Source organism: Motacilla alba, chromosome 2 (genome assembly GCF_015832195.1).
Source record: "Motacilla alba alba isolate MOTALB_02 chromosome 2, Motacilla_alba_V1.0_pri, whole genome shotgun sequence".
Classification (NCBI taxonomy): Eukaryota; Metazoa; Chordata; class Aves; order Passeriformes; family Motacillidae; genus Motacilla; species Motacilla alba.
Genome location: NC_052017.1, coordinates 128,371,524 through 128,389,707, shown reverse-complemented (window position 1 = coordinate 128,389,707; position 18,184 = coordinate 128,371,524). Strand labels below are relative to the sequence as shown.

The following is an 18,184-nucleotide window of genomic DNA, read 5'->3' as shown; positions in this document are numbered from 1 at the left end:
CCAAAAATCCAGGCTGACGCATCCACAAGGGCATCACCAGCAGAGATCCAGAAGTCATTGTCCCACTCTGCTCAGAGCTCATCAGGCCACACTGGAATACTGTGCTCAGTTTTGGTCCCTGCTGTGCAGAAAAGATGTGAACAGGCTGGAGACAGTCCAGAGAAGAGCCACAAAGATGATCAAATGACTGGGAAGCCTGTGACAGGGGCAAAGGCTGAGAGAACTGAGTTTGCTCAGCCTTGAGAAAAGAAGGCTTAGGGGAGACCTTATCACCATGTTCCAATATTTGATCACTATTTGATGGGTGGCTACGAAGATGGAGACTCCCTTCTTACAAGGAGTCACTTGAAAAAGACAGGGGGTATTGGGTACAAGTTACTCCTGGAGAAGTTACAGCTACTCGCACAATGAAAACTTGTCACCATGAGAACAATCAGCCATTGGAATAATCTCCCCAGGGAAGTGGTGGATCCCAAACACTGTACACTCCTGAGATTTGGCTGCCAGTGTGCTGGGCCATCTTGTCTAGACTGTGCTTTTACCAAGAAAGGTTGGATGAAACATTCCTTGAGGTCAGCTCTTTCCAACCTGTATTCTATGATTCTACAATTTAAAATCATGGCCAGTTTATGTGCCTGCCCCTGGCTGTGAACTGTGGTGGTTCAGCAGGACCCTGGAGAGAGGAAAATTGAATGAGGCAAGAACATTCTCCATGTCTCTTGTTGTGAGCCAAACACTTTTTTTATACAAAAGTCTTGAGAACCCTACACCAGAAGGAGGTAAGTGACATGACCTGTGATGCTTACTCTAAATTATGCATGTATGAGAGCACCCAAGGAAATCATGAAATCTATTGTGATGAACTTTATATGCTGAAAGGTTTGCAACATAAAGGGCTGTTTTTCATCATCCACTGAGGGTGAATTTAGACCTAAAAAAATATACAGGAAAACACAGTTGTTAATGTGATGGGAATTATTACTGTGTAATAATTTATGGGTGTTGTTTGTTGACTTTGTTACTGGGAAATTCTGTCTAAGTATATAGACTTGATTTTAAAAAGGGAAAATCAGGCTAACCTAATAGATGGTTGGAAGATAAAATACCCAGATAGCAGAACAAAAGTCCCCAAACCCCTCAAAATAAGCCTCTTCCTCTCACTTTGACCAGCAGGTTGAGGAAGGTGATTCTGCCCCTCCACTCCACTCTTGTGAGATCCCACCTAGAGTACAGCATCCAGCTCTGGGTCCCCCAACACAAGAAAGATGTAGACCTGTTGAAGCAAGTCCAGAGGTAGGTCATAAACACGGCTGGAGGGCTGGAGTACCTCTCCTGTGAGGACAGGCTGAGAGAGCTGCCTTCCAGTACCTCAGGGGGAGCTAAAAGAAGGCTGGAGAGGGACATTTGACCAGGGTATACAGTGACAGGACAAGGGGGAATGGCTTTAAACTGAAAGAGAGCAGGTTTAGATTGGATATTAGGAAGAAATTCTTTACTGTGAGGGTGCTGAGGCACTGGCACAGGTTGCCCAGAGAAGCTGTGGATGCCCCATCCCTGGAAGTGTTCAAGGCCAGGCTGCATGGAACTGAGCAACCAGGTCTAGTGGAAGGTGCCCCTGCCCACAGTAGGGGGGTTGGAAATAGATGATCTTTAAAGTTTATTCCAACCCAAACCATCACATGATTCTATGAAATGTGTTTGGATATTTAGAAGTTACTGGAGAAAGAAAAAAAAAAAGAAAAAAAAGGACTGTAAACAGATCAAAAGGATTTTTAGGTAAAACAGAAAGGAGCATGTGCAGTGGAATCAGGCTGTCATGGACATAATATTTTTAAAGAGAAGAAGAAAAGGTGTCCCAAGAAGCTGGATCCATCTGTCTTGTTATAGAGGGCTAATAAGTCTTGAGAAAAATGAAGTTTGTTGGTTTAAAATCTTTTACTAATCTCTCTCACAGGGAAAAATGGCAGAGATTAAAAATCATACTGAGTGCCACAAGTGAACATCACAGTGCTCTGCAGGATTAGATTAAGAAGGAAAACTGAGGAATTCACAATGACATGAGTAATACTGCCAAAAAAAAAAAAAAAAAAAAGAAAAAAGAAAAAAAAAGAGAAGAAGAAAAAAAAAGTGAGCTGTGGTCAGGGAGCAAAAGAAGGAAATGTGACCATACCTATAACCACTGTAGCTGCTCCAAGAGGTTTCTTACCTGAAGGTTGATCATGCTTCTGTGAGGAGCAAATCCAGGGCCAAAGTCGCACTAACAGCACAGTTCAGACTCAAAACAAGAAGGAGCTGTCAGATCCCAGGTGGTGTCTGGTCTTCATTTTTCTTTTTAAGTAACAGTCATCTTTTTCTAATGGCTTAATGCCAAAAGTATGCTTGAAGAAGGAATTTCAATGAAGAAAGCTGGCAGTCCTGCCCAGGTTCCATTGATTCAGTGGAATTGGCTGCAGTCCTTGTGGGACAAGTGCTCCCTTAATTTTAGACAAGTCTACTTCAAATATAATTAGACAGGAGTCTTTTTTTTTTTCTTTTTTGCCCTACATGCTGAGTGAGACATATTACTTGTAATCATTATATACTAGTTTATTGATCGTGGCTTTTCAGTATTCACTGTAGAGAGGCTTGTTTTAACAGAACTGTCAAGAGACATGTCTGCTTAACAAACAATTACCAATTGAAGGTATAGAAACAAGCACAGGGATTTTGCCAGGATATACAGAAATGTGCGGGGTATTTTGACAAAAGATGAAAGGGCTTTTCTCTTGAATCCAGTATTTTTTAAGGGATGTTCCTAAAGTCCATTTAATGACATTTTAGGAGTGGTTCAATACATTGTTTTCATCTCTGCTTTCTATATTTCAATATTTGTAAAGATTGAACAAATGGAACTTATTCTCAGGAATATTGCCTATATGGAAAACCTATGAGAGCCCACACAATGGATTACACCAGTTCATTACTTATAATACAGGTTACCATTAAAATACATTCCAGTTATTAGGAAAGCTGGAAGTGAGTCAATTATTTGAATAAACAAACAAAGACTTGGTTGCCCTGTAGTTTAGTGCATCCCTGAGACGTCTGTAGGCTCCTTTCCCACGCCTCCTGTCTCATTCCTAAACTAGCAGAGGCTGTTGTGCAAGGCAACCTGGCAGCTCCTAATGAACAGGTAGCTCGATGCACTCCTCAAAGCAATTCCTGCACTGTCCATTTCTGCACATCTGCTGCAGGCACAGGGAGTGCATCTTGTGTGTATCAGAGGAGGAAAAGGAGGTTTTGCAGCTTAGGGGAAGAGAAGCATCAGCTTATCAGGCCAAAGGAATGTTACTGTGGTCCCTCCAAAGGGGCCCTGGTGCTGACTGCTTGGACAAGCTGAAATACAGCAGTTTGCTGCGTCACACACGAGAAGAAGGTGAGAAGACAAAAGAAGGTGCCAGCTTTTTGCTGTCCCCAAAAGACTGGAGAGGGTTTTTTGTGTCAAAAAGATATAAGAAACAGTGATAACTTCAGCAAAAAGAAGTAACTCAGTCTCACTACTGACTGTAGTTTCCAGCCTTGTTAGGAAGCAGTATCCCTACATGTGAATTCTTAGGTGACTGAAAGAGGACAAACAGAAACAATACACGAAAGAAACGAATCCCAAATATTCATTGGGACTAAGTATGCATATTTCAATTCCTTATGAGTGAAAGTCTGTATTTTCTAAAACAACTAATGTTTCCTGTTTCCATTAAGGTCTCAGACTGGGCATCCCAAACCATGCAAAGCTGTTGGCCAACAGGTTTATATTTACTCTGGGAGTCAAAGTGAGATTCATGACACTGCTGCTTATTAAAGCTCTTGTTTTAATGTGCTTGGCTTTTGCAAGTTATGACACAGTAAATACATTTGTGTCACTTAGCAACCTCAGTTGTTTCTACAGGAATGTCTTTTGTTCCTGGAAATCTATTATAAATGCAGATTACAAAACAATTACTGGGGAATCTAAACTTGTCTTATTTGGATGGTGTTCTGGCCTCTCTGCATTCTGCATTTGAACTGTGCACAGGAAAATAATTTACTTTGCACAAGCACCCTTCATTGACACTATTGTTATGAAGAGAAGCTCTGCATATTTAACAAATATTAGAGAAGTTTCTGTAGAAAGTAAAGGATGTGAGAAATGCCTGGAGAAAGAAAGGACTGGAAAGGACCTCCTAGTCACTGGGTTCACCCAGTTCAAAGCTGTCTTACTGTTTTGTAAACAACACTATAAATACTTTAACACTGTGATGCAACACTACATAGTCTCTATCATGAATTTATCAACCTGATTCATTTCTACACATGCCAAAGTCTGAGATCACAGACCATGCAGCTCCAGCAAAAGGGTTAGAAATGTAAACACCTGCATAAATGAACTATTATTTATAATTTTCACATTGACGGGGTTACAGGGTCTCCATAAGAGATTAGAACATGTGCATGATCCTGAACATGTAGTCCAAGGACTGAGATTACACTGGAATGCAGACTTCAAAGGATTTAAGGGTTTTCTTTCTTTGTCTTTAACAGGTTTAAAGCTCTGAATTCACATCCAGTTGTCTATGTTGTCAGGATCAGTACAAAAGATAAAATACATAAATTGACCATTATATTCTGGAATCAAAATGTATCCTCAGAAAACACAATAAAATTATGTCAAATTTTTATAGATGGACACATAATTAATATAATTAGTACTTGCTTATGAAACTCAGATTTTGTCCTCTGCTAGGAATATCGGAAAGACAAGTATTACTAAAAGTATCTTAAAGACTGCTTTCTAAACATTTCAACAGATAAAGTGAGAGTGCAAGTGAACAATAATCATAAAAAGGGACCAATGACTGTTCTCAACTGTAATGTCTTGCTAATAGAATGACTTAGACAACAAGTTGCCATGAGAATTTTGGCAATTCCAGCAGACCATACACAGAAATGCATGTGGAAAAAAAAACAAAAAAAAACCCCAAAACAAAACAAAACAAACAAACAAAAAAAAAACAACAAAAAACCCCAACAAAAACAACAACAACAAAAAAAAAAAAACCAAAAAAACCACCCAGCAGCAATGGTCATTATCAAATTTCTCCTCATAAAAATACTGTCAGGGGTCAGAAAAATTTTGTCAACAGTTTTGCAATCCTTTTATACTTCTATTTTAAGAAGAACCTCCCCCTATCCTTAGTGTTCTATGCTTTGGGGGTTTGGGGATGTTTTTAATCGCAATTACTGGGGTAAACTGCTAAAGTAAAAGCAGTGCTGCAGAGCTCATCTCCAGTGGTAGAAGACCAAGTAGGATAACCAGGCTGTGATTCTCCTAATTAAAAAGAGAACACAGTGAGTAAGGAATAGCTTACTCAGGACTTGGCCAAATGACCTGATAGTTACAACTGACGAGGCCTCAGCTTCTTTGGGGCTGACCTGGCAGCCAACCCTGTCACTTATGCTCACAGACTCCACACCAGGACACCCATGACACCCCTTTATTTGTTGAAGTTGTTCTCATTTCTGTGGAGAGGCACTAGCAACCAGCTACCTGCTCATGAAGCGCTGTAGTGTTTCTGCCAGAACACCCGCTAATGGCTGCAGACAGTTTAGATCTGCCCCTAGCATGGATTGGGGTTTAGTCCCAGAAAGGTCTCTGGGTGCTGACAGACTGAGATCCATTCCACAGACATGATTATGATGTAAATTCATATTGAGCCCTCTTTGGTACAGTTTTCCCACATAAACAAATCTTTGAGGGAGAACCACAGATATAGGATATACTATCTTCTCCAGCATTTTTGCTTTTCTCTCATCATCCAGTGAAAAGAGCAGATAGTACCTAAGTAATGGCTGAGGTTCCCACTTCCTCTAGGAGGACAATCTGAAACACCCTTCCCCCGAATGTCCACAAATCTCATTTTGTTCAGCTGGTAACCTGATCAGTAGCATTCAGTGAAAACATCTGCAGTATGTTTAGTCCTAAAACTCTCAGCAGATACTCAGTCCATTGCCAACCAGTCATCACTAAAATTTTGCATTTAAAAAGATCTGAGGACATCAGGATTCTGCTAATGACCGTGCTCCGAGCTCCCTATCTGTGGCACTAATCTGCACGATCCTGCAAGCTTTTCCCAGCACTGCCGGTGGTTAGGGATGCGATGAAGCACGATCTGTGATTATCATTCCCGGGCTCATGAAAGCCCCAGGTGTAGATGTAATCACAAGCAGCACTGAGCTTTTGCTGGTATAGCTTATTTTGCTTTTGTGGGAGAAGAAAAGGCTGGAATAAACTGTACTGGTTTATTGCAGTTTTGCTTGTATAGAATACCAGATTACCTACTCAGAAGTGATCCGAATATAGATCTCCCTTGGAGCTGAGGTAGATCCATCCATTGCATCTATGCAGGCCTGCTTCTATTGCTTTTGAATAGGTACCGCATAAATAAAGAATAAAGGTGAAAGTGTTTTCTTAAAAATATTTGGGAGCGGGCAGGGGGCAACAAAATCTCACTTTTTCATCATCTGTAGAAAAATGTGATCTGAGTTTTAATTGACAGTTACCAAAAAGGTGCTGAAAATAAGGAAGTCTCAGTACCTTAATTATGCACGAAAAAGTATTACATGAATAAATAATATGCAGTTAGGTAACATGATTTATGCCCAGCTGATACAAATCCAGGTAGGGGACATAGTAATGGGCTTGGGCACCTAGGCTGGCGTGAGCAGTGCCATGTGCAGACAGCAGGCATGCTCACAAACACGTGCCTTTATGCACAGGGTCTCCTGCTCTGTACACCAAGTGGAAGTAGCTCAGGAGGACATGAGGACAAACGGACCAAAGGACATGGCCTCTCCTTTGCCAACCGCTTACTGATTAATCAAGGGCACAGTGGTGAGAGCAGGTATGTGTATGAGCAACTTACGCTTTACAAGCTGTTCCCAGCGGAACCGACCGCATGCACCATCACGTGAATAAGCGTGTTCTGGACTATGTCCCCAGAGTTCCAACACCCAAAAAACCCTTTTTAAGGCCCATCATAGAAATTTCAGCCCCTGCTTGAATGATGCAGTGTCAGAAGCAAGGGAAGGAATGGGACTGGGACATGAAGAGACAGGGCAGAGCCTTGATGCAGGTGATGCAGTAAACCGCAGGCTGAGAGAAATCCCGACAGAACACCTGCACAGAGTTGCTTCGCGTGCGCAACTTCTGGCGATGCACAGTAAGGCTCCCGAGGCGTTTCTGTGCCGAGGAACTCAACCCCAAAGCAGCGCGCTGCCGGCTGCGGGCACCCAGCGGGCGCAGCGATCAGGGCAAAGTCGCGAGCCGAGCGCGCAGAGCCGGGCGCCGCGGAACGAACGCGCCGCGACCCCGGCACGGACCCCTGCGGGAGACCACGCTGGCTAACGGGGATGACGCGCGCCGCCGCGGCCGCTCCCGGAGAGGCCGGTGCGGGCCGCTCGCGCTCCGCTGGGAAGCGCCAGCTCCGCTTCCAGGCGCGCGGCGCCGCGGGAGCGCCGCACGCGCGCAACCGCCGGGCGCTCACGGGGGCCCCGGCGCGCGCCCGGACCGGCGGCCCGCGGGCCGTTAGCGGCGGGGCGGGAGCGGCAGCGGGCGGGCGCCCGCCGGGCGGCCACGGGACGGCCGGGGACGGTCACCGGACGCCGCTCGCGCTCCCCGCTGCGCCTCGCGCCCCCTCCGAGCGACCGCCGCGAGGCGACGGGCGGCGCGGGACCCTCCCCCTCCTGCCAATCACAGCGGCCCCGCCCCCGAGACCCGAGGTGCGGGGTTTGAAAGCGGGCCGGTCCACGCGGCGCGCAGACGTGGGGGGGAAAGGAGACGGAACGGGGAGCGTCGCTCTCGGTGGTCGCGGGGCGGCCTCGCCCGGCCGGCGGCGCAAGCCGCCGCCGCGCTGTTGGCCGAGCTCTCCCCGAGCGGGGCGCCGGCCCCGGGAGCGGCCGGCGAGCTGTTGGTCCGGAGGGCCGCCCCCCTCCCCCCCCCCCGGCCGGCGCAGTGGGAGGCGCCCGGGCGCGCGCGTCACCCATTGTTTACAAACCAACGCCAGCGGGCCGAGCTCCAGCCGCGACCGCAGCGCCGGAGCCGCGTGTGCTCGCGCGCGCGCGGGGCGGCGGGCGGGCGGCGGCCCCGGTCCCGCTGCGGCGGCTGCGGCACGGCGGGGACCCGGCAGAGATGCCGTGCCGCCCGGGCGAGCGCTTCCTGCTGCTGGAGCGCCCGGTCGCCGTGGGACAGGCGGGCTCTAAGGAGGTGGACGCGCTGGTGGCCAAGCTGGGCGAGGTGCTGCAGCTGAGCGCCCAGCGGGCGCCGCCGCCGCCCCGCGCCCCCAAGCACCTGGGGCCGGGCAGCGCCCGCGACCGCGCCGCCCCCTACTCGCCGCGGTGCTGCAGCGGGGCCGGGGCCGGGCTGCTGGCGCCGCGGGGACCGGCCCCGCCGCAAGCTCACTCGCAACACGTTGAGCCTCCGCGGCCGGACCGGAGCGGGCAGCAGCGGGTGACCAAGCAGCTGTGCGGACGGGGCTGGCTGCGGAGCGCCGCCCGCCGGAGGAAGCAGCCTCCGCCGGGGCCGGGCGACGGGCCGGCGGAGGAGGAGGACCCGCACCGGCTCCTGCAGCAGCTCATCCTTTCCGGCAACCTCATCAAAGAAGCCGTCCGGCGGCTGCAGCTGGCGGCGGCGGCGGCGGCAGCAGCGGCATCCGCGGCCTCCAGCGGCAGCGCCTCGGCGGGGAGCGGCGGCGCGGACGGCGAGGCGGCGGCGGCGGCGGTGCAGCCCCTGCAGTAGCCGGCGGGGACGAGCGGCGGCGGTGACCGGGGCGAAGGAGCGCGGCCGCTGGCGGCGGAGCCCCCGCCGGGCGGGTGCGGGAGCGCGGTGCGGGCTCCGCCAGGCTGTAAGTGTGTCCCGGCGGCGGGGCCCCCGGGCCGGTGCCGGTTGGGGCGGGAGGGTGCCCGAGCACCCCCGCCCCAAGGTCACCCGCGGCGCGGACCCCGCGGAGCCCCGGCCGGCGAGGCCGCGCACGCCGCCCGCCCCGAGCTGTTGTTGTGCCCCCCGCCCTGCTCTGCCTTCCCCGGGAGCTCCTCCTTCTCCTCCCCCCGCCGGGGCAACCCGGCCGGGGCCGCGGACCCCCCCGCCGCCGGTCCCCCGCTGCCGCGGAGCTCCTCCGTCTCCCAGGAGCCATTTGCAATAATCCTCGCTGACCCCGGCGGGAGGTGTTTCCCTTCCCCTCCCGGGCTGGTTTGGTTTTTTGTTGGGGGTTTATTTGTTGTTATTTTAACGTTTATTGTTATTATTTCTCGTTGTGACTGTATGAAGCAGTTTTAAAAAATGTGAATATCAAAGCTGGAAGGCAGCTGGACTTAATAACAAATGAGTGAATGGAGCCTGAGATGCATTGTTCACATAAGGTAGCCGAAACAAGTTTTTTCTACCAAAAAGAAAAACCCTGAATCCACCCTTCCCCGACAAACTCAATGGCTCAAGTACAAGATGCAGCTGTTGATTTTAAATATATGCACTTCGTACCGGAGCGTTTGAAATGTGTTCCTGATTTACAGGACTTACTGTCTTAATTAACCTGTCTGTATTGAATAAACGTGGTCTTGTTTTTATTTTTGGGTCTGCGTCTCATTGTTAAGGGGAAATGAATTCTGGTTCCTGAGAACAAAACTGTGTAGGCACGTTCCCCCTTGGTCTTCTTTCAGTTGTAAGATCTCCATTTTGCAAGCAAAAAAAAAAAAAAAAAATCCCCACAACAATCCGCATAGTCTGATGCAGTGGGACACCGGTTATTAATGCACGGAGATGCAACTGAGCCCCTTTGTTTGCCAGCAGCGTTGATTCGTGAGCCATGAGACGCCCCTTCGAGCAGCCGAGAATGTGGCTGCTGGAATTTAGAAGTCAAATCATAGCGAAACAAAATTAGGTATTTTGTACTGGGGAAGGAACGTGGCTTGCGTTGGTCACTTGTTTGGGTCGTTTTGATTTTTTTTTTTTTTCTTTCTCTGAGGATAGAGGGGGGAAAAAAGACCAGAAAAAAGAGAAGAGGTCTAGGCAGCAATCAAAAAAATTTTTAAAATCTGTTAACCAGAATTTGATAATTCGATGCTGGTCATTAAGTTTGAATACCTATTATGAATAGCTTCCTTTGTAAAATCCTGTGTTGGGTTTTTAGGAGTCATTGAGCTTCAAGATGAGAACTGAGCACATCAGACAGACTGGAGCTTAACAATCTCCCAACCCCCACTCAATTTGAGGTAAAAGCTTCTCCTTTGAAGAAGGTAGCAATCCCACATGAAAGAAAATGGAAGATGTTTGCCTTTGTCCAAGAGAGCAATTTGAGCAGCTACGTTTACTTGTGTGATTAGTTCTTTCATGAATACATTAAATCCACAAAATATTTTAGATTTCTTTCTCTGCCACAGCTGCTACTAGAAACTGATGCTGAAGCATTTTATGATGTCTCACTGAATTCCTCCTGCATTAGGACCACTATGTGATGTTATTATTAGCTTTATCTTGACTAATTTATAAGTTGAATGCGGTTTTTCCATATCAAAGCATGTAAAATGCAAAAAAAGAAGTTCAGTGCATTTTAGAACCTCCTTAATTACTAACATCTGAAGTCCTTTTTCTCATAACTTGGGCTGCTTTCGTGGCATTTTGCACAACTTGGAAAAGATTCAGATCTGCCATTAGTTCTTACTCTCTAATACAATGATGTACTGTGTAGGTTATCCTTCAAATGAATTTTAATTTGCAATTTTCTCGTTTCTTTCTCCAGGAAAAAAAGTTCAATAGCAGATACAAAGAATATAACCACTAGCCACAACTGAAGAACTAGTTATTCTTGTATTTGTCCTTTAGATGCTCAGGGAGGTAGGTATTTTGCTGTGCAGATGCTGAATTGGAACCCTGGGATGAGTAGTTTAATTACTAAAAAAAGCTGGAGGAAACAAGCTAAAAGCTGGGCACAGCTGGTGGAGCCTGAATAGTTAATTATGGTTAAAAATACACAGGTGGGGGTCAGCTGGAATTCTGAAAGCTGGCGAGTTTGACTTGAACTTTTTGCCACTGATAATTATGCATCGATTTTGCATCTCCTTTCCCTCCCCTCCTTCCTCCTCCCCAAACCCTAGCCCCTGTATACTAATGAGAACAGCTAACTTTACAAGTGTCCTTTGTAGTCATTGAAAGCCTCGAGACATTCCTTTTAAGGATTTTACTAGAATAACACTTTTCAATAAAGTGGCAGTTGAAGTGAGGCGTAGAAAAGATGCTAATAAATTTCACTGTGACTGGCTGGTTTTTAAGCTTCCTAAATTACTTCTAAAATAGCTTTTGCTTTCTCCTTTGTGCAAGGCTGGGAGATGTATGTATGAACAGGGTTATAGGAAGCTAAGCGTTATGGAGTGTGATGATTCAGTAAAAGGAATTTTGGCCCTTGTTTCAGATAACTTGCATAACTCACTGACACATCTTTGTCACTTGCATCTTCCATATAAGTCTTTGTCTTCTTCAAAATGCAGAACATGTCACTCCTTCACGAGGGAACGGATCGAACGTGGCTCATTTCCGTTTTGGAAGACACATTTTAAAAGATGTTGGACCAATGAAGTATTGCCTGAAGGTTTCTGTTGATTGGTTGCAAATTCTCCTTTTTTTCGCCTTGTGCTACACTATGCAAGCATACAAACTGTGATATGAAAATAATGGAAAACTGGGAAAATAATAATTTTTCTAGGCTTTATATAATCTGTGTTTCAGAGGTGGGGTTTCTTTAGTATATTGAGTCTGTGCCAGTTCTCTCATACCAGTTGTTTGTTTCTAGAGAAACAAAATGAAATTACATTTGGTCTTTACAGTATGCTTAAACTTTCTTCATTCATGAATGAAAATGCAAGTTTATTTACAGGTTTAAATTTGGAATAAAATTGTGTTTTCATGATAGGCATTTAGCTAGGTTTTATCTCTTTTTTTCTGTACTGTGAAGAAAAAAAAATTGTTCAAATCACACAGATTTTGCAGTGGATGAAATTAACTGTAGAATCAAAAGTAAACCGTTTAGATTTTTGTAACAAGTAACATTTCAATGCGTTGGGAAAGAAATCTAATTTCATTATATCTGCAGGGGGCTATATGTTGTGAGGGCAAACTTGATTTTAAATAATGTAAACAAATGCACTGAAGACTCACAACCTCATCTTTCAGTGTGCCTCTCTGTGGTGTTGTGCTAGCATGGCACTGGCTGCCACAGATTTTTCATTGGTGGTCTACATTGCTGCTTAACTCCTCCTGAGTTTTCTCTATATGACTGGACAACTGTTTTCTTGACTGCCCAAAACTCAGCTTTGCATCCTAGTTATATCTTGTTCTTCGTACTCCCATGTTCCCTGAGCTCTTAAAAGTACCTCAATTTAGCCAGAAGTCTGGCAGGTAGAATGTTTTTTGTCTGCTATTTCCCTCATGTGACCCATATCCCTTGTAGCTCACTACTGTGTATTGTACCAGCACTTAGAATCTACTGTAAAAATTACATTGGCATGGTACTTGGCATGATAAACATGGTGGGAAAGTAGGGACTCCACCCTAAGTCCTTAAAATGAGGTTTAAAAAAGCTTTTCAAGCAAATAGCAAGCGCATCTCATGGAAGGCTGGAGGGAGAAGAAGGATCTATGCTGTTAATGCACAATTTAAGTTCTGGTCAGCTGGGGCCAGTCCCAGTGTTGGTGACTTCTCCTCCAGCTCCATATAAAAAACCATCTCTCATTCCCTCCTAGTCCCTAGTCTCCATGATTTTTGTCTTTTCACCCTGCATCCCCTGCCTTAGCCAGGCCATTTTTTTTCAGCTTGTGGTTGAAGTATTTCACTTTTACATGTCTTTTGTCCACATCATATTACTCTTCCCAAGTATTAAGTAGCTTTGTTCTCCTCAGTTGCTTTTTGGTGGGTGCTTTTGATGTGCTTGTTCACTTGACTTTCAAATACTGTCACTCAGTCATTTCTTGGTGGCCACAGTCTGGTTAACTCCTTACAAACCTTGCAGTGTGAGTTGGAGGGCAAGTTACAAGTGTCCTTCATCCTCAGTTTGTACAGCATGGGGAAGAAATCAGAGGAGAAATCCTAGCTGCAATGAAATGAACAGATGAAGTTAACTGAAAAATTATTTTCAACTTCTATGGGAATTTCCTCCTTTTTTTAATTTTTTTTTTTTAGAAGTAGCTAAGAAATACCACCTAAAGTAGTACAATAACTACATAAACACCTTTGGGGGGGACACAAAAATGACATCAGCACATTCATTTCCTGAGTCAATGAGTTTGGTTCACTTTTTCTCTTCTAAAAATTATGTTTTAGCTGTGTGACTAACCTCAGTCACCTTTGTCAAAGCTGCAGAACTGCCATTATGCAATTTCCTTGGCAAAAGGCAGCTGCTGGAAAAGAATTGGTGCCCATAGAGAGAGGAAGGCTGCAGTGTGCCCGAGCTGCATTAGTAAACACTGTAAAGTCCACAGCAGAGGAAGCTACAGGAAATCAGGCACCATAAATTCAGAGGCGTGCAGCATTAGCTGCTCCTTATGCAATATCCTGTATTTAAATTGTATTATTTTTGCTTCCCATTATATAATATGGTGGTGTCTGGTGGAGTAATACAGCCAGCTAAGGGTGCTCTTCATCACTGCAGGCATTAGGTAGGACATGAGCAATCAAAAGAAATTGTGAAAAACACCATGTCTCTGTGTCCTGCTTGTAATTACAGACTTGGCAGGACTTCATTCATGAAGAGGTGCAAGGATAGGCTGTAAGCTCCTGAGCTATATGGAGAAGTTTAATACGTTCAATTCCAACCCCAAGAACATATTTTATAGCAGCAACAATTTTAAAGCTAGGGGCAAAAAAATCCTGCTGGAGCTTTGAGCTTGGGAGCCAAGTGGTAAATTCAAGAATTAATGGACCTGCTTTCATTTTCCTCCCATGTAGGTGCTTCAGTCCTTATCCAAGGAACTTCACTGCTCCCTGGCACACTGTAGGGCTTGTATGATCAGCTGCCCCTCAGGAGATGATCTCTGGTTGATTTTACAGTCCAGGGAAGTTGTAGTCTTCCAGCTCAATGGGATCACTTTCATGAGCAGTGCTGACTTAAATACATTTTTCGTTTGGTGGTAAGAGATGAAACAGCACCAGGATAAAAATGTTTTAATTAGAGGAAATGGATCCTGGCTGGCTTAATAGTAAATATTTACTGCTCTAAGCATTTTACCATAAGAGATTTGGGCTTATTCTACCCGCATCACAACAATTGTCCTAGTTTCAAGGCTTAAATCTACAGAAGCATGGGCTCGCAGTTAAAGTGCAAATTTGGGTTATTAGTGTTCTTAAATCCACATTGCAATGCCTCTTCTTGTTTATAAGACTAACTTAGTGTTCCAGAGGAAACCACACAGGGCTGAAGCAGGTGACTGAATGCATGTATGTACATCCCCAGCTTCTCCTGCTAAATGGAAGATGAGGAGGTACCTAATCCTCTCCTGGTGCCAGCAGGCAGCATTGGCACTGGCTGTTCCGGCAATACTGATCTGTCAGTGCATGGATATGCCCCACTGGTGTGATATCTCATCTCAACATTGTTTTGGAAGGTAAAAAAACAGACATTTATGTTTTCCATCTTGCTGCTCTGCTCTGTTGTTAGTTTTCATGAGCCTGCTTTGACAGCTGCTTTCCTCCAATGCCTCTGATGCAAACTTCCTCAGCTGCTGTCAGCTCTGACCTGAACTGTGGCTGGATTCTGGATCACAGGACACAGAAAAATTATTCCTGTAAAAAAGGAGTAAGTCAGCCTGGAGTGTGCCAGACTGGTAGTAGGATGGAAATAAGAAACATGAATTTCCACATCTGCATTTGTATAGATCTGTTCTTCTCCCACGTTTGGTTTTTTTTTTTTTTTTTTTTCCTTTTAAGAGAGGCCACAGACATCAAGAATCTCTGGAAATCAAACTGCCTACCTCAGTAGGGGTTTAGAAGTGATCCACAGCCCCTATGTTCACTTTCCCCCTTGTGTTCCTGGAAAGCCTTTCACAGCACATTTGGTTTGTGTTGGTCCTGTTCTCCAATCTGCAGTGAAACAAAGATACTTTGGGGCTAAAGAGCAAACATTCTCAGCCTGGGTGCTGTGCATGTGCACACACAAGCATGGATCAGATGTGACTGGCTGAAACAGTACTTGTGCTCAGGATCAAAAGTGCAGATGTTTTATTGACACTAAGAATAAATGTAGACTTATACAAAGGACTGCTAATAAATAGATATAAAACTAAATTTTCAGGGAAAAATCTAGTAAAATCTGTGGAAGAATATAGTTTTGCTTTCTGTCTGGTTGTAAAAGTTAAGGTAAATGTGTTTTAGTGTAATACTGCTTATGTCCTGTGTGTCTTTCCTTGATAGCTGCTCCTGAACAGGTCTTATCCTAAAAAAAGCAGAGCAAACCCTACCAGAACTACCAAATTATTGTAAAAAATAGAATTTCAAATGGATTTTGGTTTATCTGCTTCTTCCTAAACATAACAAAAATCCTTATTGTAAGGTATATATCAATGCTGAATAACTCTTTGAAGAATGTCTTCATGCAGGAGTGAACTAAGTTTGCAGCCAGCATAATACAGATCTGCCTTATTATTGCAATGGCTTTAGTTTATCTGTTATTGAAAGTCAATTATTTTGGCTTCAGTAATTTTAAATATGGTTGCAGACACATTGAAGCTGAATTTGTGTTATCCAGGAGGCACTACTTTTAATTTCATGAACTTGAGAAAGTTTTAAATTGGAGAGGAGAAGATAACTTGAATGGTAAACCTAAATACAGTACTGATATTCCATGGATGATTTCAACTCCCCAAGTTGTTCAGTTTATTTGAGCTCTTGTGAATCAGCAGAGGGGATTAGTAAACTGACACCAAGTGTGGTCTTTTGGAAGTGATAGTCATAGAATCACAGAATGGTTTGAGTTGGAAGGGGCCTTTATGATCAACCCGTTCCAACTCTCCTTCCATGGGCAGGGACACTTTCCACTAGACCAGACTGCTCAAAGCCCCATCAAGCCTGGACTTGAACACTTCTGGGAACGGGGTATCCACAGCTTCCCTGGGGAACCCGTTCAAGTGCCTCACCACCCTCACAGCAAAGAAAAAGCCATTCCCCCTTGTCCTGTCATTACACACCCTGGTCAGAAGTCCCTCTCCAGCCTTCTTGGAGGCCCCCTTTAGTACTCCAGGTCTCAGGAAAACAGAGCAGAGGAGGAGAATCATCTCATCATAAGTAAACCTTTAAAACTGTAGGGACTGTCATAGTGGGTAAGACCTGAGCTCTGGGTTGCTCAATATCTTGGATGCCAGTCAGCTGCTTTATATCACCTGCTGTGGGGTGGAATAGCCCCCAGCAGCTCTGGTCCTGATGTCTGGAAGTTTGGCTGCTTCTTGGTTAGAGTCCCTTCCATGCTGTTGGATTTTGGAGCTTTAGCTATGGTTACAGTTGATTTTCCTGATAGCTCTGCATGACGTTGTGCGTGTTCCAGTGCTTTCTGAGGCAGGAGAGCTGCCCTGCTGTGTGGCCTGTGTCTGCTCAGATTCAAAGCTGCCTTCTGAGGATGGCAGTGGGAGGCTGATCAACATGGTCAGGGAGCAAGGTTCTCCCTGTGAGAAGCAGAGGGGCTGGCCAGCCCATCAAACCTGACTTCTGCATTTAATGCTGAGGGCTGACAATCAAAGAGTAGGAATGGATGTGGAAGCTGCCTTCAGAGAGGAATGTGGGACTGCAAGTCATGCTCTAAATGAAAGACCCCTCAGGACACATTGGAGCTGACCAAAAAGAGAAACAGAAGATGAGACAGCACTTCACAGAGGTGGGATTTACCCTTTTCCTGTCACTGATTGACTCTGGGATTGTGGGTTTGCAGGACAGATGGCAAGACAGACATAGTTTAGGGGCTTGCCCTGCATCAGTACTCCACAACACCCCAGCACTTGAGATCTGAACCTTTTGTCTAATGCTCCACTTAGAAGCCTCTGTGGGGAAGTGGGAGAAGCACAGCACTGCCCAGTCTGATTTCTATAATTGTGGCTATAAAACAACCTGTGTGGTTATTGACTCTTGGTTGTTGCAAAGTGATTTTGAAAGCACTGGAGTTGTAGCAGCTACACCTTCCTCTTAACTTGCTTTTTTTTTTCCTCTTTGTTTAAGTTAGTTGGTTGCCACTTTGACCCGTGTCACAGTGAATGAAATTAAGTATAAGTAATATCTATTGGCTTGCTGCTCTCTTTACTGTACATTCAGCAATGATGACAAAATTTTGTTGGTACCAAAGACTTCAGCACTTACGTTGTCATTTATAGGTCACAGCTGAAATTCATGGCCCTGGGTGCTCCTGGCATCAACAGCTTCCCTTGAATAACTGCTGTTACTCAGTTGTTAACACTCACACTCAGTTTGGTGATGTCTCTGGGGCACAACAAAGCTGATTATATAATTTACCGTATCCTTATGTCCTGGATATAAGGATAAACCTCTTTCCCATGAAGACAGCCCGACACTGGAACAGGTTGCCCAGAGGTTGTAGTCTCTCTCCTTGGTGGGTTTGATTAGACTGGAGAAAACACAGAGTAAAATGGTCTAACTTCAGAGCTTTGGACAGGTTTCTGGACTTGAGATGTCTTCAGAGATGCTTCTGACCTGAATTATCCTATGATCCCACAAAGCTGGCACATTTGCTTGCAGCAAAATATTCCTTTCTGATCCAGTACATGGAATTCACCTGGTGTTTCCCTAAATCTCAGCTAGGAATAAGGAATCCAGGCTACGTGAATGTAGTCCTTAGCAAGCATGTAATTTCAAGGCTTTTTCCTGCCATAGGTTCATTCACCCTGACTACTACTCTCATTTAGGGTTATATGATTGAAAAGACCATTCTTCTCAGTTTCTTCTATGTCTAGATTCTGGTATTTCTCACTGAAATCTGTGAGACTTCAAAAGCAGCAGCATCCTTTCCCCAGGCACTGATTATTCATCTACGGCCAGCAGGACATCCACTGTTCTGCTGATACTGCTCAGACAGACACATGCACTTTCTTCTCCAGCAGTAGAAAAGAGAGACAAAAAGGCCAGAAAGGATGG

General features: G+C 45.4%; 1 protein-coding gene across 1 annotated transcript; it reads left to right on the top strand.

Moving 5' to 3' along the window:
- Positions 1-7,918: 7,918 nt before the first annotated feature.
- Positions 7,919-9,768, top strand: LOC119698189 (GSK-3-binding protein-like). Its single transcript, XM_038129833.1, has one exon. The coding sequence runs from the start codon at positions 8,204-8,206 to the stop codon at positions 8,807-8,809; it is 606 nt and encodes a 201-aa protein (XP_037985761.1). The 5' UTR covers positions 7,919-8,203; the 3' UTR covers positions 8,810-9,768.
- The last annotated feature ends 8,416 nt before the right edge of the window (positions 9,769-18,184 follow it).